This window comes from Canis lupus, chromosome 12 (genome assembly GCF_011100685.1).
Source record: "Canis lupus familiaris isolate Mischka breed German Shepherd chromosome 12, alternate assembly UU_Cfam_GSD_1.0, whole genome shotgun sequence".
Taxonomy (NCBI): Eukaryota; Metazoa; Chordata; class Mammalia; order Carnivora; family Canidae; genus Canis; species Canis lupus.
This window is the reverse complement of record NC_049233.1, coordinates 44,385,295-44,412,946: the sequence shown is the minus strand read 5'-3', so window position 1 is coordinate 44,412,946 and position 27,652 is coordinate 44,385,295. Positions and strand designations below refer to the sequence as shown.

General features: G+C 38.1%; 1 protein-coding gene across 2 annotated transcripts in view; it reads right to left on the bottom strand.

The window, feature by feature from the left end:
* The window catches only part of CYB5R4 (cytochrome b5 reductase 4), a 76,931-nt gene extending 52,871 nt beyond the window's left edge, over positions 1 to 24,060 (bottom strand). The window contains exons 1-3 of one of the 2 annotated variants that reach the window (XM_038554645.1): positions 23,834 to 24,060; positions 19,367 to 19,520; positions 864 to 964 (exon numbers count right to left, since the gene is read on the bottom strand). In XM_038554645.1, coding sequence (XP_038410573.1) covers positions 864 to 964; positions 19,367 to 19,520; positions 23,834 to 23,908 — 330 coding nt within the window. In that variant the 5' untranslated portion in view covers positions 23,909 to 24,060. Of the gene's footprint in view, positions 1 to 863; positions 965 to 17,517; positions 17,578 to 19,366; positions 19,521 to 23,833 lie in introns of those variants that run through there. The other variant, XM_038554646.1, reaches the window with a different exon arrangement.
* Positions 24,061 to 27,652: the final 3,592 nt, after the last annotated feature.

Here is a 27,652-nt window from a genome sequence, read left to right as displayed (position 1 = left end):
CCCCGTGTCAGGCTCCTTGTTCAGCAGGGAGTCAGCTTGAGAATACTCTCCCTCTGCCCCTCCACCTACTCATGTGCACTCTCTATCTCTCTCTCAAATAAATAATCTTTAAAAAAAGTCAACTCTAAAAATAACCCAATCTCACTCCAGTATCTCAAATGGTAAAACTCTAGTGCCATAACATGGATCGTCATCACTAAAATACAAAATAAAGCATATGTGAGACAAAGCCAAATTTCTATTCTTCTCAAGATTGTTGTTTCACAATAGTAGTAAACATACTCTATGTAACTTTTAAATAGCATAAGAGCTAATGTTTGGTTTTAGTAAATATATGGGGAAAGATGACTAATTTAAATATCTTTTGAAATATACATAAGCTCTGCTATCGCTCTAGGAAATAAAAATTTCTATTCATTAATCATCTAACTTTCTACATCATTTGCAGATTCAGCATAGCAAGACGGGCTGATTATTTAACACTCCCCAAAGGAGAAAAAACTAAGCGCAGAGAAGCTAAGTGTCTTGTTCTTTATTCTAATTGTTACTGCCTCCCATAAGTCAATCATCATAATTCTCAAAGATCAATCAAAAGTAAGTAAACAGATGCCAGCAGAGGAAACAGCAAGCACTTAAGAGTAGACGACCAGATACAGATTTGAAACCATCTCTAAATTATAACAAAATAATTAAAAGGCAAATTAAACAAACAGTTGTACTTATGAGCATCTTCCTACATTTCAAAATTCAAGCAACACATATGAAATTTGTGCAACTATTTTCTTTTTCTTCTACAACCATCATACTGCTAAATCTAAGAGAATTCTTCTACTGTAATACTATGATCACCTTCACCACCTTACCTGATCAAAGAGATCAGTACCGTCGGATCCTGCTGCTCTCATGAGTTCATCTTCTCCACCAGGATGATATTCCATATACGGGCTGACATTATAAACAAACCCTATATCAAAACAAGGGGAAATAATATCTTAAATGAACTTCTTAAGAGTTGTACAAACTATAAATATAAGTTTCAAAAAATCTTTTCACTTTTCAAATGTGTCCTACTTAACAAATCATTATTATTTCAAAGTATTTAGTACATACAGGGTATAAAACTTCACTATACTCTCAAGCTAACAAGTTAGCCTGCCAGTTTCATGGGTCCTGGGCAGAAAACATCAGACACAAAGGATAATTTAGTATTTACATCACTAGCAGTAGCAGTGGCTATAATATCAGCATTTGCTGGGTTCCCTGAAGACCTATGTGAAGAGGGCCAGACAGTACCTATGCCCTCAATGCACAGCATGAAGGGAGGGGAACTCTTAAGTTTAGGAAAGTTGAATCTTTTATAATGGGCAGTAAGGAGATGCACCCTTTGTTCTGGAGGGTGACATTACCTTTATTATACCAAACAGTAGGCAAGCCTGTCCATTACTCTAGAGGAAGTCAGGAGTTCTACTACCCAAGGTTGTTTACTATGCAAATATCCCTGAAAAGATTGTCCAGCACAAAGACAGCCAGTGTTTCTGCTTATAAGATGTGCAGATATCTGAAAAACCTATAGAGAATTGCCTCCTAAGACAAAGAAATAATGAAACACTCATTATTTCATCTCAGTGAACAATGGGCAAGCAGGGGTGACTGGGCCACTGAGGCATGCTCTGAGAAAGGAAGCATAATCCTTCTCTGCAGTTGTCCAAGGAACAAAGATTATGGTTTAGATCTTAATAATCCTTTTATCTTCCTCAAACATTTACTTTATCTGTTCATACATTTAAATGTATTTTTATTTTTTTTTTTAAAAAAGGGAACAACAAATGGAGGAAAATTTCTTAATGAACAGCCCTCCCAAGGAAATGAGTTGCTTTTTAATCCTTTACTTGAAAACTAGATGGTAGACAAATCCAGCCCTAAAGACACCTCAAGAGAACAAGGACAACTGGTTTTTCTTATATCCAGGACTATTCCCTCTTTATGTTATGACTCCCGTGAATTTAAATAACTTCAGGTAACTTAAAATATTCATTCTATATAATAATCTTTAGAAGAAAGAAGAGATTGGATTTCAGACCCAAAAAGGTACTGTCTTTTTTCCACAAGTTTAATTTTAGAGAATAACCAACCAGCTATATTTCTTTATAAAATGGCTTAAAAGCAATTTAGGCAACAGACAGAAGTAAATTCACAAAATCTCTCTTTCAGCAGTTCTCCAAATAAGTCTGAGAAAAAAAAATCCAAACAACTGGTGGAGTTCCCTCCTTTCTTCTTCCCTATCCACCTTCCCCACCAAATTTGGAAGGAAATTTTCCTATTGTTTAATGCTTAAAATCCACAGACCACAAATGCCAGAGGTAATGATTAGGATCAAAATTATTCTCAATGGGTGTGGGGTTTGTTTTTGTTTTTTGTTTTGTTTTGTTTGTTGTTTTAAGACAGAATGCCTTCCAAACAAAGGAATTCCAAACTTTCTCTGCAAGCAAACCTGGACTAGAGTTTCTCAAGAATATGAAACTTAAAATACACATAGAAGGTTCATGAACCTTCTATAATGGAATGTCATGTGTTTTAGCAACCAGTAGAAAGATAAACAGCTTTGCCAGCTATCCATAATCAGCATATAAAGCTTAAAACATCCCACAGGTGCTCTCCTTGACCTCACAACTCTTTTTTTTTTTAAAGATTTTATTTATTTATTCATAGAGACACAGAGAGAGAGAGATTGAGAGAGGCAGAGACACAGGCAGAGGGAGAAGCAGGCTCCATGCAGGGAGCCCGATGTGGGACGTGATCTCCAGTCCCCAGGATCACATCCCGGGCTGCAGGCGGTGCCAAACCGCTGCGCCCCCGGGGCTGCCCCCTCACAGCCCTTTTGATGGACCCTTATCCTCTCATATTCTCACTCCAGATTTGAACAGCTTCCATGCTCTTCAAATGGACAAAACTGGGAATACCAATAAAATCCCTCACTCTCAGGAACTGAGACTATTAATGTTTCAGTCCAAGAAATGTTAGATCCAACCACACTTGGCAGTGTTAGTAATTTTTTAATTATGAGATGTAAATCCAGCTCCCAAAATGCAACTGCTGTTTTTCTTTTTCTTCCTCTATCTTATCGCCTTTCTTTTTCCTTTTCGAAGGCATTTCCTAACAACTAAAACTTAACTGTAGCAAAAGAACATAAATGCAAAGAACCTAACTTTATGCTTTTCTTTCATGCTTGATTGTATTCTATTTGTACTATACCCAGGTTTTAGACAGCAGTCTCTCATGTCTAAGCCTCTAGCTTCCTATGGATTCTTACCACCTGGTTTTTAGAAACTAATTTTGCAACTTTCTAAATTTTGCAATGACACAATTAACTTCTTCCCACAGTTCTAGATGCTCTGCTCCAGTATGGCAGATCTATACAACTGACTGCCTGTTAAATATAAATAGATAGTATTTAGGAATCCACAGGCATAATCTCAATTTAATTCTAGGTTATTAATAAATTCTGCAAAATCTAAATCCTAACAATAACATTAAGAACAAAAATGGGCAGGAAGAGATTCATAAAACACCAATCCTGAATGTAGCAGAGGATTTTGGTGACAGCCCAACTGGTGCTTTTAGGTTATTTATATGGGTCACCTTCAGTTACACAGAGGGCTTTAGGGAGAATATCTACTGATCTATCAATCTATCCATCCACCCATCCACCCATCCATTCATCCATCCCCTCCTTTATACTGATATTTTTTGTTTTGTATTTTGTTTTATAAACTGTAACCCAGAGTAGATTGAAGGATTGACTGAGTACTGTTAAGAGCAAGTTAATTTCACAATAGACATACCAATCATAGTGTGGTACACCCTAAACTTACAAAGTGTTATATGTCCATTATATCTCAATGTAACTGAAAAAACTGATAAAAAAAGAACTTACTAAAATTAAGACACAACAGTTTTATTAGGAACACATACTCTAATGTTTAAATACATCACTTTTCAAATGCTCTAGCAACATTCAGAGGTGGGTTTTTTAGCTAAATTGTCCTAGCTGAGCTGCAGTGAAATTGAGAGCACACTTTCAGAACAACAGCCACACTGAGTTCTTTAGGCAATGTACTGGTAGTACCTGTTCTAATATTTTCATACTAAATTATCTCTCATGTGTTATATGTCTGGAACTCCAAGCTCTCAAATATGTTCTTAGAATAAAAATTACTCCCTTTAAAATGACCACTTAGTGCTTTGTATCATCAGAAATTACTGCCAATTCAATCACAGAAAGAGTCTTAAGACTTGGAGAACTCTAAAGGTAATGTTTAGTCTGATTTCCAATCCAATACAGGACTTACCTCTATAAGATCTACAAACAGATGATCATCTAGCATCTGCTTGAATAGTGCCAGTGTCTAGGAACTCACTGCTTATTTAAAGGCTTCGTTCAAGGATCATTATCATTTTTCTACCTAAAAACTAATGTTGCCATTTTACACAGAAAGAACTCTTCTCTATCTTGGTAAGTGCTGCCCCTAGTTTTTCACATATACGTTTTATATTTGTTGTAATTTAAACCCTAGCTACTACTGCTAAAGACTAAGGCATCTTATAACAAAATATTTAAGTTTGTTTGTAGAAACTTGAAAAACCCACAACAAAATGTGTAAAAGAAAAGAAAATATACCACTTGCCTAACCCAACTAACAAAGTTACTGTGATTGAGCAGTAAATGTCATCCTGAACTTCCTAGCAGCCATGGCTAAAAAAGAGACACTAATAACACTAGCTGCATTATCTGATTTTAAAAAGTATTAAAAAGAAACAAAGAGGACTCCTCAGTTCTTTAAAAAGGGGAAACCCCCTCTAAGCTTTTGATGTTGATATGATGAGTCCCTGTACAGGTCACTGACCATGTGACAGGTACTATGACTTACCAATATGCAGAAACATTCTTCAGGTAGTATTCCTAAGTTACCGCTAATGTACTTTCTGTCTCTTGAGACTTGCAAATTTGGGGCATTTCATATAAATGGAACATATAACACATGGTATTTTGTTTACCTTCTTTCACTTAGTATAATGTTTTCAAGGTTCATCCATGTTGCAGTATGTATCAATACTTCATTCCTTTATATGGCTGAATAATATTCCATATATGGACAGAGCATACTCTGTTTACCTGTTCATCAGTTCATTGACATTTAGCTTGTTTTCACTTTTGGGTTATTATGAATAATGCTGCCATGAACATTCATGTACCCATTTTTATGTAGACATATATTTTTATTTCTTTTTGAGTATATACATAGGCGTAAATCTGCTGGGTCATAATACAATTTATGTTTAACCTCTTGAGGAATTGCCAGAATGTTTTCTATTCTCAACAGCAATGTGTAAAGCTTCCAACTTCAGAGCACTCTTTTTAAGCCACCACTTCAACTTCCCATAGACAGAAAAAGCCTTTTGCCACCTACAGACCCCAAATCACTTATCTCAGATAACTGAACTCACAACTGGATTGCAGCAAGCTCCAACTCATTCTCAACCCCAGCTCTACATCAGACACACAAAGTTAGACTCAAGTAACATTTACACTTACTAATCTATCTCCCAGATAAGGTTCCTACAATTTTTCAGGTTAGGTAACCACAAGAGAACCATAATAATCCACTGATAAGGAGTGAACTACATCCTCATGGTTCAGGCCACACACCCACTGATAATTCCTCATTTTCTTTGCTCTATCTTATGTCAGAGAGTCTCAAAGCATGATCCAGGGCTTCCTAAGGGAGCTCAAAAGTCTTTTGGTGAGTGGCCCAAGGCCAAAACATTTTTGTAGTAATACTAAGATGTTATCCACCTTTTAAAAAATCTTTCACATGTGGTAAGATTAAATGCAGAAAGTGATAGAAAAATACAATTGTCACCTTAGCCACACTTTAAAGAGATTAGCGAAAATGTAAGATGATGCCACTTCTCTATATTTTGTTTTGGAAAAACAAAACTCTCTTGGAAAAGAGAGTTATTTTTCATAAAAATATCTATTATTTGTGATAACATACAATACATATAGTGAGTTTATTGTTTTTATTTTAAAGTGAATTTTTAAATGTTCTTTAAATATCTTTTTTTTTTAAGGTGGTTTAATTGGGGCGCCTGAGTGGCTTGGCTGGTTGACTGTCAGACTCTTGGTTTTGGCTCAGGTCATGATGGTAGGGTAGTGAGATCAAACCCCATGTCAGGCTCCGTGTTCAGTGTGGAGTCTGCTTAAGATCCTCTCCCTCTCCCCACTCACATTCTCTCTGTTTTTTTTTCTCTCTCTCTCTCTCTCAAATAAATAACCAAATAATTAAAATCTTGGGAAGAAAGAGCTGCCTCTTAAAATTTCATAATTTTCATTTCTGAAAGGTGAAAGCATCAATAGATATAACCATAAACAAAAACTCGTTAGAGGTCTTCAATAGTTTTTTTAAAAAGAGTAAAGAGATCTTAAAGCCAAAAACGTTTGAGAACTATTGCTATAAGTGAAAGTGGCATTTTTGTAATCAGATTTAAAAATAATTTTTGTTTAAAATTCAAACATAGATTTAACTCTAAAGTCCCACATTATATTCATTCAACAAAATTTTTTTTTCAAAAATTCATTTAATGCTTATCATGTACATGTCAAGTATTATACGACTACATTGCAGTATTACTATTTATTTCACTATTTGCCACTGTTCATTTTGTTTTAAAATAAATGAAGGAAAAGTAAAATAATTCACATAATAAATTAATTCCACATAATAAAATCATAGTATATTTCCCTGTATTCAAATACACAGATCCATTTTTGCAAGTACCATGACCAGTTTGCCATCTTGTGTTCAGTAAAGAAATAGCACATTATTTTAAGTCATTTATCTAGATCTATCAACTGCTAAGAGAGGGTATTAAAATATGCAACAATGACTTTGAATTTTTATTCTACATTCAATGCTATCAATGTTTGTTTCATGTATTTTGAAGCTTCGTTAAAGCATAAAGTCTTCATAATGAACTGACTTTTAACATGATGAAATGTCTTTACCTCTAGTAAGATTTATTTTTGTTTGGGTAGTATCTTTTATCTAATATTAATATAGTCCAACCTTATTATACTTACTGTCTAGATAATATACAGTTTCCTACACATATACTTTCAACCTATCTGTGTCTTTATATTTAAAGTACATTCTTTTACAGAGCACCTAAATAGACATTTCTACATTCTTCTTCATCCTTATCCTCAAATTTTCTTTTTCTTTTTATAAGTTTTATATCTTATAAGTTTTCTATCTATTCCTCTTTCCCTACTTCCTTTGAGGTTAACGAAGTATTTTTTATTTTTTTTTTATTTTTTTCGAAGTATTTTTTAGAATTTCATTATATCTATTGACTTTTTAGCTATTCCTCTTTGTATTATTTTTAAAGTGACTATTCTAGGAATACAATATATATCCTTAACTTTAACCAGTTTACTTAATATTGTACCCAACTAGATGTTAAATCGTAGAATACCTTAGGAGTTTGAGATTAAAAGCATTCTTTTGTCTCTTATGCTCCTAAAAAGTTTCTAAAATGACTGTAAAGGATAAATAACATTTTTAGTATATGTGCTGCCAAGTGAGCACATGTAAAGGATAAATAACACATAAAACCAAAAAGACACAGAAATCAGAGGAGATGACAGTAATAAAGTTTTGGAAGCCTGAAAGCCAAATGGATGACTGATAACATACTCAGCAGAATGAAAAAGGTGAAAATAAACCCTGTGTAAGTTGAGGAATCTATAAAAAGCCAATGTGTGCAACAGAACCCCCCACCTCCCAGAAAAAGTATAAGAGTCAGAGATTCCAGGTAGTTCTGAAGTTAGGGGGCAGGAAGGTCTCAAATTCAATGTAAGAAGAAATAGGAGCCTTAAATCCCCTCCTCTCTTCTTTCACAACCAAGCAACCCGCCCCTTCCCAACTCTGCAACACGTGTAGGGTTTTTCTCTACAGAGGATAAACCAGAGAAACCTTATATGGAAGGAAACACACTTGGGAGTGGTGGAGAGGTCTAAACTAAAAACCTAAAGTAGGAATTAACATATCAAAACATTAACATCCAGGGGACCTGGGTGACTCAGTGGTTGAGTGTCTGCTTTTGGCTCAGGTCTTGATCCTGGGGGTCCTGGGATAAAGTCCCACAACAGGCTCCCCATAGGGAGCCTGCTTCTCCCTTGGCCTATGTCTCTGACTCTCTGTCTCTCATGAAAAGATAAATAAAATCTAAAAAAAAAAAAAAAAAAAATTAAGATCCACCTCCTACCTACCACCATCCCAGCAGCTCCCATTTCCCAAATAACCTTCAGAACACTTATTTGCAGACGATGGGGGGATTCCAGCCCAAAGACTTATATACAGTCGGTTGAGGACACCTGCCAGTGCAGCCAACCAATGCAAAAAAAGAGTTCTGCCCACATGCATGGAGCTTCCATTTAGCTTTCTGGTCTATCACTCTCAAAATAAAAGGACAGACATTTGAAGAAAGGCTCTAAAATTAAGATTAGTATCTAAGCAACTTAAATTGTCAACCTCTGGTGCACAATTTTAAGAAGAAAAAGATGAAAAATGAGGCCAGTACTACATCACATAAACTAGAAAAGAGCCAGGTAAAAACTGTCCTGAATACAATTTAGAGCTTCTAACTCCACCAAACAATTTCTTCAATCATGCTGAGTCTAATTTACAAAAGAGCTAAGACAAACTGATCTGAATGGCTCAGTGTGCGTGGGAAAATTTAAATAGAATGTAATAAAGGTCTCTATGCACTTCAGAACATCAACAGGCATAATTATCAAAGATAATCCTATGGACATTAGTATTAGGAAAAACAGCCCTGACATTTAACTAGGAAATTGATTCAAAAGGAAATGGATTAGTAAAAGCATTAAAATTTTATCAACAGTCTCAGGAATCATTACTCTAAATGTTTTGAAAAAAATTCACAAACCTCTCTTAGGGAGAACAATGACCAAACATCATTAGCAATAGCCACAGTTACTATATACTTAAAGTGGATTTACAATTTGTCAATATTAAGCAAGACACCCTCTCTCTAAAAGATTAGTTTTCCATGGGATTATTTCCCTCTGTCTGCCTATGCCTTAGGTCTACCAGTGACCAGCATTTGACTGCCTTGCTATTAATTACTTGGGAGAAAAAAAAGTAAATATGTCTTTGTGCTTTGGATTATTTTCTTATTTTCCAAAACAAGTCAGCTACAAAGCTAAGCTATCATTAGTTAAGCGATACTAATGAACTTCAAAAGTAAAAAGTCGTATAAAAAATTTATTCCTACCCTTAACAAAAAGAAAAAGCCAGGGCCACCTGGGTGGCTCAGTCAGTTAAGCATCTGACTTCAGCTCAGGTCATGATCTCAGGGTCTTAGAATCGAGCCCAGTATTGGACCCTGCCTCAAGGCTCTGTAAACTCTGAAGTCAGTGGGAAGTCTGCTAGTCCCTTTCCCTCTGCCTGTCCTCCCACTTGTGCTCTCTCTGTTTCCCTCTCTCAAATAAATAAACGAAATCTTTAAAAAATAAAAAGAAATTAAAATGAAAAAAGAAAAAGCCAGACAATCCATAAAAACCACCAGTTTTTGAGCCCATCAGGGACTTGAAGTCATAAGGCAATCAATAATCTAAAATCCAGAATGAGAAGATCCTCTGAGGAGATGGGATACATGAATTGTTTCATCTTTGATAGAACATGGAAAAGAGACATTTACAAAACACCTGAAATTTTAACAAACTCTTAAGGGCCAAATGTGTACTCACGTCAATTTAGAACCCCGGAAGCCTTAGACACAGGATTCTGTACCCTCCCACAATTTTCTTTTTTACAGTTTTCTACCTCATGAGATGCTCATGAGAAGTACTATGAGCAGGGCAGAGCTGAGAAAGTAAAATTGCTGGTATTGGTGTGTAATGCCTGCTCCAAGATTTGAGGGTAGAGCAGGAGTACCAAGAAGTCTATGTATACTTTTGGACTACCCAAATATAAGGTGATTATCAGCTCCCAGTGGGGCAGAAGCAAGAAGTTCACCCATGCTTCAGACTGAACCCTCACCTGCAGCAAATGTTGTCCATTTGCTGGGAAGGTACAGTCAAGCCTCTCATCCTTGAGCCCCTGCACCGATACCAGGAAAATGTTAGCAGGGAAGGAAATACTCATCTTCCTTTCCTCTGGTCTGACACTAGGCAAATGCAAGATAAACACTGGGGGAGGGACAGAAAGCACATTCATGCCCAGACTCTGTGCTGATACAAAATAGATGTCTTCTAGCACTGGAAGGGAAGCAGGAAAATTGCTCAGGCTGTCCCTGTCTTCCTCCTCCCCTGCCAATACAAGGCAAAGCTCAGCTGGCAGGAGGGGAGGGGATGGGGAGAGGCAAAAACCAAGAAACCTGCCTACATTCTAGATCTTGCATGGAGTAGGTAGGAGGCAAAAGATAACCTCCACTGGGGAAGTGATACAAGCAGGGAAAAGGTTCAGCCCCTGGGGCTCAAGTGCACAGGACTTGCCTAAGACTGAGGCTCAAACAGGAAAAGGGTTGCAAAACCCTTCTGCCTTGACAAGTCTTGCACCAGGTAACACGCAAGAGCAGTCCACCATGGGGAGAGGGGAAGAGCACAGAAGGAAATCCTGCACAGATACCTAGGCAAGCTGTCAGCTCAGAATAGAATAGAAACAAGGAGAAAATCCTCCAACACTGCAGGCTTCGCTCTAAAACCAAGTGAGCAGCAACCCACTGCTGGAAGAATTTGAAGTCTGTGGTATACTGATAATAACAATAGCAACAATAAACCTCAAAACCAGCTCAACTACTACCCAGACTGACTCAATCAGACTGTCTGCCAAAAAAAGTGTACTCATTTCTAAGCATAAATATCTTAGGTTCTACTGTTCACCTTATGCAATGTGTAACATTTGATGAAACATTACAAGTCACACTGAGAAAAAAAAGACAAAAGAACCTGCTGTCAAGAGAGAAAAACAGTAACACAACCAGACTTAAGATGATGCATATACTAGGACTATTACACAGGGACATAAAAATTACTATAATTAATATCTTTTTAAAAATCTAGTAGAAAATGTGGATGATATTTAACAGAAAGGAAATTTCATTAGAGACAGAAACCATAAAAAGAAGCTTAATGGAAATACTACTACATTTTAAAATGGGACTCAAAAATGAATAATGGACCATGAATCTATATATAAAAGTTATCCAGAAATAATAGTTTCAAACTGATTAAGGAACTCCAGAGGCCAATAATCTGGAAACATCAAATATCATGTTTCTGAACTGGTTACTATTTTGTGAAATAATTAAAACCATACTGTGGTTTAAAACTCCTACAACTATAATAAATAAATAAAAATAAAAGATAAAAGATAAAAAAATAAAGCTCCTACAACTATTGGGACACCTGGGTGGCTCAGTGGTTGAGTGTCTACGCCTTCAGCTCAGGGCATGATCCCAGGGTCCTGGGATGGAGTCCCACATCGGGCTCCCCACAAGGAGCCCTTCTTCTCCCACTGTCTATGTCTCTGCCTCTCTCTCCATGTCTCTCATGAATAAATAAATAAAATCTTAAAAAAAAAAACCCAACCTCTACACCTATCAAAATATATATACAATTCAAGGTACATTTACTATAAACACTAATCAGGAACCATGCCCTGTGCTAGAAGCTAGGGGTAGGGAGAGAAACAGTATACTAATATTCCCGAATTAAATTTAAATAGGAAGAATACTAAAAATAGTCAAAAAATGTTACAAATGTTCTAACAGAAGTCCAAGACCAAGGGCTAAGGAAGCAAGCCCAGCGAAAGAAACACAGTCTGAGAGGGCCAAAGTCACATGTTGATGAAAGGAAGAAACTGTTGGCAGAAAGAAAGGACAGAATTGAAGGGTATTAAGCAGTGCTGGACAGGCTACTGTCCACGGTCATGAGGCTGGAGAGGACTGATGAGAACACACAGAGACGACTATAGGGAAGAAAATGTCTTACAGACAGTGGTATCTTTGAAAAGAATGTGTCTTTCCAATACCAAACAAGAGAAGAAAGAAGAAGACACATATCACTAACTTCAAGCACCTTCTATTCAGGTAAACACCGACATGTGTGCACATGACCTCTGTCTCTCACACCGCCACACCCCCCAAACTTTGCACATGCTTCTTCTGGAGCCTGGAGTGCAGTTCCCATTCTTCTTCGTCTAGTTAACTCTCCTTTAGGTTTCAGATCTCAGGTCAATCTTCTGCAGGCAACTCAGCACAGCGTACCTCTCCTTCACAATATTATTTATCAGACTTGATTAATGCTTTTGTGTTCTCCACCGGATTGTAAATTCCCTAAGATCAAAAGTCATCTCTGTTTTATATTTCCAGGTTATCCCTAGAACCTGGTAGAGTGCAGGACAAGAAATATTGATTAAATGAATAAACCAGGATAGAGGAGTTCAAGCCTATCTTCTCTATTTCTTATGAATGACAACTACACACAGGTACCAAAAAAAGCAAAAGCTATGTTTCATTAAATTACCAGAGATAAAAACTGTCTCAGGGATATCCTATATGATTGTTAATTAACACAAAAAGGAAAGGAACTACAAATAATAGGCACCCCATGGTAATTCCTTAATGAATTAATTTATATATGGCACTCAAAGTGAATTACACACAAATGCTAAACTGGGATTCAATCTAGAGTTGAATATAATAAAACAGGAGGCAGTATACTGTAATAGTTTAAGCATAAAAGCTTAGAATCAGGTAGTTCAGATATTCACCAAAAATATAACAAGATAACTCCAAATTATCTCCATAAATACATTGATGCCAACGCTGCAGGAAAATGAGTCTTAAATTAGCGACCTTCCTAACTATGATAGTAGAAATTAATGAGATAGAAAATGGACAAGCAGGAAAGAAAATAAAAGTGAAAAAATTAGTAAAGTTAATAAAATTCTAGTAAGACTGATCAAGAAAAAAGAGAGAAGCCAAAAATTAGCAATATCTGGACTACAATGGGTACCTCACTATAGAACCTAAAGACATTCCTAAGGGAATGTTGTAAACTACGTTATGTCAATATGGTCAATAACTGAGATTAAAGTTAACAAATTCACTGAACAAACATAATTTAGAAAAGTTGACATAAAAACAAAAGAGAATTTGAATAGCCCTCCATTGTTTTGAAAAATTGAATTTATAATTTAAAAAATTCCCAAAGAAAATTTCAAAATGTTGGCTGAAGTTTATAAACCACTGGGTCAACCAAACAAAACCCCTGTGGGTTACAGATGACGCCCCGAGGCCACCAGGTTTTTTTGCTCTATTGAATTTTTAGTGAATGAAAGGAAGGTACAGACCGAAGAAAACTTAAAAACAAAAACAAGGAGAAGACTGACCATTCAGGAGATAAAGACAGAGTAAAAGTAAAAGAAAAGCAAATCATCTTGGATGTCAGAAGGATAGAACAGATAAAATCAACAAGGATGAGATTATCTGTATTTAATAGTAAGAAAAAGGCAATAGGAAAACCTATGGATCAAATTAGAAAATAAGGGGAAATGTAGCTGTAAAAAAAAATGTTGATTTGTATTTCCTAAACAAGCAAGTGATAGCAGAAGAGAGGTGCTCAGAAATCCACAGTCAAGAATTAATGAGGACAGGAGCACCTAGGTGGCTCAGTGGTTGAGTGTCTGCCTTCAGCTCAGGTCATGATCCCGGCGTCCTGGGGTTGAGTCCTGCATCAGGCTCCCCACAAGGAGCCTGCCTCTCTCTCATCTCTGTGCCTCTCATGAATAAATAAATAAAATCTTTGGGGGAAAAAGAAAGAATTAATGAGGACAGTAGACCATGTACAGGAGAGCTGAGCTACCTATAACAACAGTATATCATTGTTCAGATACACTCTGCATAACTGTGATAATACATTCCATTATAAATTAAAAAGTTAGCTCCCAATTTGAAAAGCTGTTCTTAGAGGAAAAAAGTTTCTCTGCTAGAGGCAAATAGTACTGAAGTTTCTCAAAATAAAAGTGAGGCAAGGAGGTAAGGAAACCTAAAACAAAGAGCCTCTTGGAAAAATCAGCTCTGTTCTTGGTGGATTTGAATCTAACCCAAAAAGTATATACAACTCACTTTATTTCTCGAGTATAAATAAAAAACAGCCTAGTCAATTCTCCATTTTCTCAGCAGTCATGTTCTACAAAGTCACTGTGAACACCAAATTAGCAGATACTGAACCATTGCTCCTAGGGGAAAGGGTAGCATGTGGTTTCTGCAAGCCTCTGATTACATTTTTGTCAAACCGCACATAACCACGGTGCTTAAGGTGTGTTTCTGTTTAAAGACACCATATTCAATAGGTAGTGCTGCTTCATGAGTATTTAATTCACAGCCAACAGCACTGCACTGATGCCAGAACAAAGTTTATCTAACATAAATATTTTCTCTGTAGCCACATCACAGCCTTCAGCACTGTCCTTGAGGGCCACTTTAAACCAAAATCACCAACAAAAAGCACAAGATAAGAAAAACTTGGCACTAAATAGACCTCAAAGAAGACACATCTTTACAGTATGAGAGCAGAAAGACGAAGGCAGAGCATCGCTTTGTTCAACCTCATGTAGGAATGTGTGCTTGGGCCAAACAAATTTTTCTCTGCCCTATGCATGTCTGTAAATAACTATGAAAGCACTGTATTGATTTTTGGGGTTACAAAGCAATTTTAGTGAGTAGGCAAATTTGTAAATTTGGAATTCATGAATAATGAGGATTGACTGTATACACAAAAATTTATAGTACCATCCTACAAAGTAAATTTTAAAAAGGTTTACTGTAAATGTATCTAGAAATCTAGGAATTTGGATTAGAAATATAATAGGACTAAATGCTACTTCTCGGAATCAATTTGCCAAGATTTTCTTTTCTTTCTTCCTTTCTTTCTCTTTTTTTTCTTCCTTTTTTTTTTTTTTTTTTTTTTTTTTTGAGAGGGAGAGAGAGGAGAGAGAGCACATGCAATGAGGAGAAAGGGTAGCAGAGAAAATCCCCCAGCAGGCTCCATACCCAGCATGAAGCTGAGGCAGGGCTTGATCCTAGGACCCTGAGATTATGACCTGAGCCAAAATCCAGAGCCAATACTCAACCGACTGAGCCACCCAGGCGCACCAAACTATTCTAAACAGTAATGAAACATGAAAAATAAGGTCCCATTTGAAGTCACTTTTACAGTGATCTTAAGCAGGCCTCTTCAATTTACTAGTACATCAGCATTAGGAGAAATCAAAGCATGTTTATTTCTAAGTTATAAATGAAATCCATTAAATCCCTTATGAGCAACTTAATCTGCTAAATTATTTTTAAGATTTTATTTATTTACTTATTTGAGAGGGAAAAGAGAAAGGGTGCACACATGTGCATGTACAAGTGGAGGGAGAGGGAGAAAGAGAATCTCCAGCACACTCCCTGCTGAGCACAGAGCCAAACTTGGCACTCAACCTCATGACCCTGCAATCATGATCTGAGCCAAAACCAAGAGTCAGAGGCTTATCCAACTGAGCTACCCAGGTATCCCAAATTTGATCAATTTTTAACAGAGCAGCCAATCTACTGATAGTAATCAACTTTTTCTAAATACCATTCATTCAAATAACTGTTAGTATCAGACTAACATTCCCGTCTGAGATCAAAGGCTGTATATCTTGATGCCAAAAAATGATTTTCCAATTTAATATATCATTACCCATACGGACTACATCCTACAATAAATACAGGGGAGAAACAATGTCTGATTTAGGCTCTACAGAGCTCTCACAGATGAGTGATTTAGATGTTTGCTCAAAGTTTCGCATGTTTGTAAATCATCTTTAGTTTTCAAGAAAGAACAGCAATAACGGAGAAAACTATAAAATTCTACATCAATGGTAAATTCAACAAGATTTTTGAAAAGGCATTATCTCTCCTATCCATTCCCTCAACATTCCAATTACCTCCTACTGCATTACAGTAATTAAATACTTAACAGAAAATGGTGATTATTAAGTGAACAAATTGGAACCTCCATATACTGCCTTACAGATCATTCTAAGCCAGTGCTCACAATTTAGTTTATGTCTTACAGTCTGCTGCCAGCCAATTGTTCTTTCCACACCATCATTTTCAGGAATGTGACTAGACTCAACATACTTGAACATGTGGATAAACACTAATATATATTCAAAAAAAGAAAATAAAAAGCAAATAATGTCTATGATAGTAGCCATAAAAACCCACACCAAAGTGTATATTTTCTAGGTTTCTTAAAAAGATTGTGTCTATCTTAACCCAATCAGCTGAAATTTCAACAGACCTAAAACTGGGGCAACTGTTAGACAAATGAAGAATTTAGTATTTTATCAAGAGGGAAAAATGATACCATGATACCATGTTTCGCTGTGGTACAGCTTTGCTAAAAAATTAAGCCTAAACTATCTCTGACCTTGGAAGCTAAATTTGGCATCTTTCCCCTTTTAAGAAGCTATCATTTGTATTTTTAATTAGAGCAACTAATAAGAAAAAGACAGTAACATGTAATCACATGCTTACTTTAAATTACGACTGTCTTAGAAATTACCAGTGTTCTGTTTGTCTTACATTCAACCTACTTTCCATTGTCTTGGTTCCTCCAATACCACCTGAACTTCTCTAAGGAGCTATAGGCTTTTTGTCCCATTTAATTCATTACACCTACCACTAAACTGATGTTTCCAAGGCATATTCTAATCACACTGTCCCCATATTCATAACCTCCTAGAGCTCATACTGTCATCTAAATTAAGGACATATTTCTGAGCCTAGCTTTCAAGGTCCTTTACAATCTGACCTAGCATACCTTTCTAGTCTTCTTTATAACTCTCTAATAGTTAACCTAAATTCCAGAATATATCTCAAGCCTTTCTGCTTCCATAGGTTAGGCTTTTCCCTCCACTTTGATGTACTCCCTCCTTATTTTCTGATCAAAACCTGTCCACAACTGCCAGGCTTATTATTAATAGAGTAGAACACATTCTCCAACAGACACTTTAAACAAATTTATCCTTAAATCAATCATCTTACCAGAAAAGGTGCCATACATTAAATCCTTATAGGAGATACATAACCGGGAGCAGGATACATCGAACATAGCACACCTAGTCCCTTATACCCATCAATACACCAAATGAATAATAAACTATGACTGTCTTATATTAATGCTTTATTTATCTAACATCACTAAGATACTGAGGGTTCACATAAGTGAGTTTTCTGAAGAAGTGGCTTCCTACTATACAGAAACAGAATTCGTGTGTCTACAGCCTGGACCAGCTGAGATATTCTCCTGGGACACTGACCGCCACTTTACCCAGTCTAGCAGAAAACACTCACGTAGAGGATGGCAGTCATTTTCTACCAGGTACTTACATCTTGTAAAACAGGTGGGCAGCATAGAGAGAGCACAAGGAAGGCATTAAAAACCTGTAAAATGGCAAAAGAAGGGGCGCCAGGGTGGCTCAGTCAGTTAAGTGGCCTACTCTTGATTTCAGCTCAGGTCATGATCTCAGAGTCATGAGATGGAGCCCTGTGTCAAGCTCCATGCTCAGTAAGGAGCCTGTTTCTCTCCCTTTCCCCCTGCCCTGCCTCCCTCTCACATGTGTGCACACTCTCGCGCTCAGATAAATAAAGAAATCCTTTTTAAAAAATGTTTAAATGAATACAATAAAATGCCAAAAAGAGTTTTCTGCATCTAGCAGAATCCTCATTCCAGGTTGTGGGTACACAGTTGTATTTCCCTGAGAAACTTTGGGGAGTTGAACAACTGTTCTTCTGTCTTAGAACAAGCTATGCCATCACCGGCTGGAAGAGTCCACTCCTTTGCCACTGAAAAAAATTTCAGTGTTCTACTTGTGTCTCTTATGGGTTGAATGGCATACCCTCAAATTCATATGTTGAACTTCTACCCACCAGTAAACCAGAACACCACCTTATTTGGATATGGGGTCAATGCACATATAATTAGATGAGGCCATTCTAGAGTAGGGTAGGGTCTTAATCCAATATGCCTGGTGGTATCCTTGTAAAAATAGGAAATTTGGACACAGACATGTACACAGGGAGGATGCAATTGAAGCTTAAGGCAGACTGGGGTAATGCTTCTACAAGCCAAGCAACTTCAAAGATGGGCAGCAAACCAGCAGAAGCCAGGTGAGAGACACAGACGGATTTCTCTTTCATAGCCTTGTGAAAAAGACAACTTGATCTCAGACTTGAACCTCCAGAACAGTGAGACAATAATTTTCTATGGTTTAAGCCATCTAGTTTGTGCTATTTTGTTTCAGCATCCCTAGCAAACTAATAGTATCTACTGGTGTCTTTGCATTTATCACATCACCAAACTATACCATGACAACCACACACCTCTTTAAGTAACAAAACTTCTTACAAATGTTAAGCACATTCATTCAACACATATTGATGATCTCTATGTGCCAGGCACCAAGGACAGAGCAGTATGACTAACATGGCATGGTCTCTTCCCTCATACAGATTACAGTGTAATCAGGACAAAGGACAACATCCCACAATTTTACAATGATAAAATTACAATTGTATAATGGCAATGAATGACCAACCCTTTAAACTGAAAATAGTGGGTATACCTAACAATGTCTGGATGACTCAATGACATCGCTATGGAAGCCAACTGTACATTTCCATGTTCTTTGTTGCTTTTGTTCCCATCTGAGATGTGAGGTTGTTGATTACCATGAGGTCTGCCTTCACCAACTACTCTCCTATATCTCTCTACTCACTCTCCAACCCACTCATTTAATTTAATTAATTTAATTAATATTGCTATGAAATTTACATTAAAATAATAAAAATTGCTTCATGTGAGAACTTAACGATTTGGCCTAAACACAGATCTTCTGATTTACTTGTGATGCTCACAGACATTTTTTCTGGCAAAACACTTTCTCCCATTCACAAAGACTGTTATCAGGCACCAAGGTGGGCCATTACTATATGTAAACTGGAGTGTTCCTGAATAATTGCCTGGCAAATGCTTGTTTTCTTTCAAAGGAACTACAGTGCAGGTATGGTACGTAAACAGTTACCTAAGAAAGAAATACTGTCCAAATTCAGAATTATATACTTTGTAGCCCAGTGTAAGGCATATTTTGTTATCTAATTGTGAATCGTATCACCAAATAATATGATCATGAGGTCACAGCATTACAACTTGTTGCTGTACCTAATAAATACCACGTACCTCTAATGCATATCCAACAATCGTCTTTTGTGTTGTGTCTTTTAAGTTCTTCCTCAGTTACTTCAATTAACCTGCCTTTTAATCCTGTTAGATCCTTCCCACTTTTGGTGAGGCGAATCCAATCCATAAGACTTCTGCCCTGTTTTAGGGGGACCTAAGAAAGGAAAAGGAAAGAACTCAATGTGGCTTCTTGAAGTCAGCTGCTTTCCCCACTCCTACCGCTGCTTCTCTGAAGGCTGCTTCATTCTCTTATTCTCATTCAAAAAGATAAGAAAATTCAAATCCGACAATTCTACATTTTGTTTTGTTTTGTTTTACAGATTTAGGTGGTTGTCAAAATCATCTCCATTGTATCAGAATTATAAATAGAACAATATAAACTATCTGGACTATGAGGTAGGGCTTAGAAATGGTGTCATGCAAATGTTCATCATAATGGTATCTAACAAAACAAGAAAAAAGAACAAGAACAAGAACAAAGCACTGAACCTGGAGTGAGAAAACAAGTTTTGGTCCTGGCTCCACTCTGTCACACATGTTGGAGTTACTTAGCAACTTGGACCAAAATTTCTTTACCTCAAAAGTCACAAGAGATTTAATAGAAGAAAATATAAATGGCCAGCTAAAGTTGATTTTCTGGATTGTCAATATACACAGGACATTAGAAAATCATAAGGCAGCAATCTGTTTTCTAAGAATTCACTAAGAAACAAAAGTTATCAAATAACGGAGGAAAAAAAAAAAAAAAACTGTAACACTCGAAGGAAGGTTTGGCAAACTGGCCCGTGCCTGTTTGTCTATCACCCTGGAGTTCAGAATCATTTTCACAAGTGGAGTGGTGGTAGTGAAGAGACTCAGTAGTCATGGGGCCCTCAGAGCCTAAAATATTTATTATCTGGCCCCTTACAGAAAAGTTTACCTATCCCTGAACAGAAGATTTAGTAAAGGATGTTTGATTTTGATAGCTTTTTCTTTTCCTTTTTTTTAAGATTTTATTTATTTATTCATGAGAGACACAGAGAGAGAGAGAGGCAGAGACATAGGCAGAAGGAGACCCAGGCTCCCTGCAAGGAGCCTGATGCGGGACTTGATCTCAGACCCCAGGATCATGCCCTGAGTCGAAGGCTGATGCTCAACCGCTGAGCCACTCAGGAGTCCCAACTTTTTGTTTTTTCAAAATATGCTTTAAATAATATGCTTTTGGATGAGAGATATTACTAATATTTTAACAGTTAAGAACAGTTAAGATAACCTTTCAAAGATGGAATTGAGCTACTGTCTAAACTTATAAGCAGTTTGTAACATAGTACCAGAGGAATATTTAATGTAAAAGAAGGCATGTTCAAAGAAGTCTATTGCTACAGACTGAATGTTAGTGCCCCTCCAAAATTCATGTTGAAATCCTAACCTCCAGGGACATCTGGGTGGCTCAGTGGTTGAGCATCTGCCTTCGGCTCAGGGCATGATCCCGGGGGTCCTGGGATCCAGTCCCACCATCAGGCTCCCTATAGGGAGCCTGCTCTTCCCTCTGCCTATGTCTCTGCTTCTCTCTGTGTGTTTCTCATGAATAAATAAATAAAGTCTTAAAAAAAAAAAAAGAAAAAGAAAAATCTTAGCCTCCAGTGTGATGGTATTAGGAAGTAAGGTCTTTGATTGGTGATTAAATCATAAAGGCAGCACCTTCACGAATGCTACTAATGCCCTTATTAAAAACACCTCAAAGAGTTCCCTCATCCGTTCTGCCATGTGAGGATGTGGGGAAAATATGGCTATGAACCAGGAATCAGGCCTTCATCAGATACCAAACTCACTGGTGCATTGATCTTAGGATTCCCAGCCTCCAGAACTGTGAGAAATAAATTGCTGCTGTGTATAAGCTAGCTTATCAAGCTTATGGTCCTCTGTTAGACTGAATAGACTAAGATATTTATATACCTCACTTTCTGGAATCTCATCTATCGTAGGTATTCATTTATCCCCTAAATAACCTAGTTAATAGGTGTGTGTTAACATTGCAATTTCACATTCCTTCCTACCAATCACATCATCCCATTCTTACCATCCCTGAAACTCTCTAGGTCGCCTGATCTCAATAAATGAAGTAAAATATGAGAATATGATCTTTCCCATCTCAAACCAAAGTCACTCACCTCTCTTGTCTACGTGGATTCCATAATCCACTGGATATTTACACATAGTCTTCCAAAACTGTAAATCTAATCATGGGCCCTTCCTCCTTCAGTGGCTCCCCATACTACCATATAATAATATCTCTAAATTCCCTAGAGTGATTTACCAGGCCCTTTGTATCAATCACTGTTTACCTCACTAGCTCTGAGTCTTAATTTTTGCTCTTTCCTATTACATGCTTTAGCCAAACAGGAACTGATTCCTTGATTGCTATGAAATATCTGCTCCTTTGCCTGGCTCAAGGACCTCCCTCCCACCTCCCAGACGCACACTATCTCCTCCAAGAGACTTCTCTGACTCCAATCCCTCTGTGGTCATAACACAGTTATAGTACTTAATGACATTTATAACTATTTATTAGTCTGTACTGCCTATTAGACTAAACTCCTTGGAAACTGACACTCCATCTCCAGCATGTGGTAGGTTCTCAAAAAATATTTATTTACTAGTGTTAGTAGAAATAGTAGCTATCCTACATACAATGCATACTATGCATTAGACGCTGTCCTCAGAGATTTACACAACAATCACATAACAATCCATAGAATATAAATAAAAGTCTAGGGACGCCTGGGTGGCTCAGCACTTGAGCGGCTGCCTTCAGCTCAGGGCGTGATCCCAGGTCCTGGGATCGAGTCCCGCATCGGGCTCCCTGCATGGAGCCTGCTTCTCCCTCTGCCTGTGTCTCTGCCTTTCTGTGTCCCTCATGAATAAATAAATAAAATCTTAAAAAATAATAATAAACAAATAAATAAATAAAAGTCTAAGAGCAAGTAACACAGTGAGGACTTACCACAGACCAAGACTGTGCTAAGAGAAACATTATCTCATTTAATCCTATGAATAGTCCTATAAAATGGGTTCTATTATTCTCATTTACACCTCAGGAAACCGAAACTCAGACACTAAGTCACGGAAGCTGGGAAAAGAATCTGGATCTTTCTCACTCAAAAGTGTGTGCTTTTAAATATAGTCATATCCTCCCCAACTAGCTTCTATTTTTTCAACCTCTACCCATTTCATACAATCCTGACTCAGGTTCTAACATGTGTAAGATTACCTCACTTTAAAATTCTGAGTTTCCCTTTGAATTGTGCAATAATTGTATTTTGTTCTCTTTTTGGACCCAAAGGTTCAACTTTACCATCACCACCTGTGGACCTTTTGTCTTTGCCTCTGAGCTTTCTTCTTTAAAAGGATGCTGAGAATGTGGTTTTTAGTTTTAATACAGAGGACCAGCAGCTCTTATATTTTAATTCAGATTCTTTCTCCAGAAAGTCTATACTATTTAGCCAAGCATTTAGTTCAAGGAGAGAAACAGGTCAAACATCAAGAAGGAGGGGACAGGGGGATCCCTGGGTGGCTCAGTGGTTTGGCGCCTGCCTTTGGCCTGGGACGCGATCCTGGAGTCCCGGATGGAGTCCTGGGATTGAGTCCCGCATCAGGCTCCCGGCATGGAGCCTGCTTCTCCCTCTGCCTGTGTCTCTGCCTCTCATTCTCTGTGTGTGTGTGTGTGTGTCCCATGAATAAATAAATAAAATCTTTTTTAAAAAGTCTTTAAAAAAAAATACATCTGTGTTCCACCTGTTGCCAACAGTAACCATGTTCCACAAAAAGTTAGGAGTATTCTCTTAGCTTCAAAGTCAGCAAAGGGATACCAATAGAAAAGACATTGTGATAAGGACAGGTAGCAGAGGAAGAAAGGCAGCGTGACTTAGAGAAGCGTCCGCAAACCCACCGGAGGATTTTAGACATTTGCTCTCGCTCCCCGCCCCCATCTTCCCTAGCTCCAGGAGTCCCCACCTTTGGAGGATGGTCACTGGTCAATGTCGCCACTGCCCAACCTTTCCCTTCTCCCACAGAACCCACATCACTCACAACTCCTTCGGGGAGTGCAGAACAAAAGACCGGAGACGAGGCTAGACTGAGGGAAGGAAAGCTAATGAGAACGGAGTGCCTAGGATCCCCGCAAGCACGGTGCTGGCCCTGTCCTATACAACTCCGTTTAATTCGCGGGAAAAGACTTCACCAGAACGGGCTCTGGGGACGGGAAAGGAAAGGGCCAGCAGGTGTGAGAGAGAGACGGGGGTTAGCGGAGTTGGAGGACTGCAGACGGCCGGGCATCAGAAAGGGATCGCCAGCAAAGGCAGGAGGCAGGAAGGCTAGAGCGGAGGACAGGAGGCGGAAGAGGGGGCCGAGGGAGAGAGTGGACCGTTCGGTACGAGGAACCGCCGGCGGCAGACGAGCTGAGCACGACGCGCGGTGTCACCCGCTTACCTTGCTACGCCCCCCGGAGGCGGCCCGCTGCTGCGAGCTGGGGGCCGGGAAAGACTGGGAAGGGACGTTCAGCATCTCGGACCCCTGGCCCGGGCCCTGCCCGGGGTCTCCCGCCGGACAGGATCGCTCCGCTCCACCCCTCGGAGGCCGAACCTCCCGCTCCGGCTCCCAGGCCGGGCAGAGGCCAAGCCCCCGACCCACTTCCGGGGTCGCCCGGGGTGAGGCGCGCCGTGACGCAGCACGTTGAGGCCGTGAAGGGGGCGGAGCCAAAGGACGAGCGCCGCGCCGGCAGGGGCGGGACCCAACCGGAGCGCGTGTGCGGCGTTAGTCCTGCGGCCCGAATTTCAGCACCGCAGAGAGGTGACAGCTATTCCGCGGGAGGATTAGAGACCGAGGGAAGCTGTTCCTTAGCCTTGGTGCTGACAGAACCCGAGCGTGACTTCTACAGACTCCTGCTAACCCGGAGCACGCGCGTCGTCTGTCGTTAAGCCCTACCATCACACTACTTGAAAAATGGGGAGAAAAAAAAACAAAACACTATCAAAGCATTTTGATCTCTCTGCCACTCTTCTCCTCTACAGCACCCGGCTGTACAGGAAAGAAAACGTTTAAGAGTTACGGCGTCAAATGCAAACTGCCACCCTCCGGAGTGACTAATGAAGGAATTAAAAAAAAAAAAAAAAAAAAAAAAAACTTAGTGAGGTCTCCATCCATCTACTCCCAAGTTCTTCCTCCTCATCTCTCTGTCTTCACTGAAAGCTACAGGGAATTGTGTACTGATACAGCCCATCCCCAAATGTAGTGACCGACAGCTATGTCTAAGAGTCAGATAGGTTTAGTTTGAATGGATTCTTTGCATTTAATAAATGAACAGCCTTAGGCAAGTTAATTTAGTATCTCAAAGTCTCATTTTCCCCATTCTGCCTAATCGATTTAGGTCTCAGTAAGAACGAGATGAGCTGTCATATGTCAACTACCTAGTATAGTCTCTGGTTCATAGTAGGCACCCGGGGACCCCTGGGTGGCTCAGCGGTTTAGCGCCTGCCTTTGGCCCAGGGCGCGATGCTGGAGACTCGGGATCGAGCCCTGCGTTGGGCTCCCCGCGTGCTTCTCCCTCCTCCTGTGTCTCTGCCTCTCTCTCTCTCTATGTCTATCATAAATAAACAAATCTTTTAAAAAAAATAGTAGGTACTCAATAAAGGTCAGTGGCTCATCATATTTTTCCGACATATTGAGAGAAGCTCAAATAACTGTGCAGCTAAAAACAAGTCCCTAATGATCCAGATCCATATCGGTGATGTGGTGTGGTTTTTGTGTTTTGCTTTGTTTTGTTTTGTTGCATATCTCTTGGGGGAAACACATATCCTGAGTGTCGAGTCCAGTGAAGGGAAAGTTTTCAGAAGAAATAGAGTTCTAAATAATTCTTCCCATCCATTATTATTACTTTACCTGACTCTGACACGTGATTTGAATTTGCTCTACTTCAACAGCCTGGTCCTTAAAGTGCCTGTAAATCAATGTTTGTAGTATCTTTTCAGTTAGAAGGAAAACCGTGTGATCTATGTAGCCATCAAGTAATAGGCATTTCTTTGCCAGGTAACCATCTCTGACCTTCACCTCTATCCATCATCATTCTGGGATACTAAGAAACGTTTGCAATTAAAATGCTTATTGTATGACTGTATTTGAACTAAAGAAATTCATGACCATATTGGGTTACCCCTACCTTGCAATGTGCTCCTGTTTTCTCTGTCATTTAATGATGATGTATTCTTTTGTAAGTCTACATTTAAAAATGCTAATCACGGAGAATTTATCTCACTGGAAAAAGCGTCCATGACAACATCAGGAGCAAGGAGCCAGAATAAAGGAAAGTGACATTGTTGAATAATGTTTCATATTTGCAGAATGTCTTAGCTCTCCCATGGACAGAAATAGAAAAGATCAAATTCTAACCTTTTGACTCCCCTTTCTTAGACTCCATATGAGTCCTGCTCACTTAAACATTTTTTTTGTTTTAATTCTGAGGATCTCTCAATGAAGTGCTCTAATTATTAAACACCAATGCTATTTTACTACTGGATTTAAGGACAGCAGAGGAGTATTAATGTGAGTATAACTTGTTTCATCATTTATTAAAAATTCCTAAAATTTCATAGCCATGGCATGAATTCCCTTCTCAATTATGGTCAATGATTTAAAGTGTTTTTCACCATCTGCTAGCAAACACATGATATTGTGTGATTGGTAGCATAAGGTGATTTTCTTTATTAACTAAAAATATCCATTTGCAATTACAATATCTAATGGAGATCAGTAGAAAATGCAAGATGTTACAAGATTCAGTCTTGAAAATTAAATATTGTCATTCTTTGCAAAGTTTTAGCTAAATATTTGCAAAATTATAACTAAAATTAAATTTATAATTTGATGAAAAGTTCGAAATTATCTTTTGTAAGCCCCAAATGTTTACAGTCCAATCAAGACATCCATAAATGGCATTTATTTTTAAATTCCAACATTGAATTATAGTGTAGGGGTAAAAAAAAGCCAAACTACTATAGAATTACAAAATATTTCATTTTATTAATAATTTATATACAAATAAATTAGTTTAAAGGATTATGATACATTTGTACACTAAATTTAAGCTTTGAATGTCATCACAAGTAACTAATTAGATTAATTTTCACAGATCAGCTCCTCAATTTCATCTTCACTATCAGAATCTTCATAAAATGAAATTGTGGCTTGAATTGGAAAATTTTTCAGAAGAGCTTCTGCTTCTTGATATAAGTAATCATAACACTTTGATTTTGGCCAAAATAGTCTGAAAGAAGCAGACAACATAATATGCTTTATTTTTTTTCACATTCAGAATCCTTAAACTCATGAAATGTTCAAATTTTAAGAGCTCCACATACTTAACAATTGATGTATGCCTTTACATAGTTTAAAAAGATACTATCTTCGTTGTCATGGGAGTCTACTCATCAAAGTATTAACAACTAGTTAGTCATTTTAAATCTTTATACAATCTATAAATTGGATCAAACAAATTCACACAAAACCCTTTGTGATAAATATTTAGCTTACTTTGAGTATTATGGATATATTTATTCTTACAATATACAAAAGGTTTGTCTTCCAACTTCCAAATTCCTTTGGGGGAAAAAATGAATCCTACTATTACATTAAAAATTCTGACAATTTTGAAAAAAAAATTCTGACAATTTTGTAAAGATGACAAAATATTACCTTCCAGAAAAGCAGAAATCACCTAGTGTCTTGCTTAAAATTCAGATTTAGTGGCTAGTTACAGATGTACCCAATGTAAATTTAGACAAAAACAGGGCATGATCCCGGAGTCCTGGGGTTGAGTCCCACATCAGGCTCCCCGGAAGGAGCCTTTTTATCCCTCTGCCTATATCTCTGCCTCTCTCTGTGTGTCTCTCATGAATACATAAATAAAGATCTTTAAAAAAAAAAAAGAAAAGTACTAAAAACAGTATTTTTTTAAGATTTTATTTTATGTATTCATGAGAGACACAAAGAGAGAGAGAGAGGCAGAGACAGGCAGAGGGAGAAGCAGGCTCCATGCAGGGAGCCCGATGTGGGACTCGATCCCAGGTCTCCAGGATCAGGCCCTGGGCTGAAGGCGGCGCTAAACCACTGAGCCACCTGGGCTGCCCCAAAAAACAATATTTAAAAGTTTTTCTATGCACTCACACCAGGGCTATAAGAAGTCTTTCTCTAACTCCAACCTTGATCCCATCTCCCTGCCCTTCCCCCATCTAACTAAATTTGAAAATACCTTAT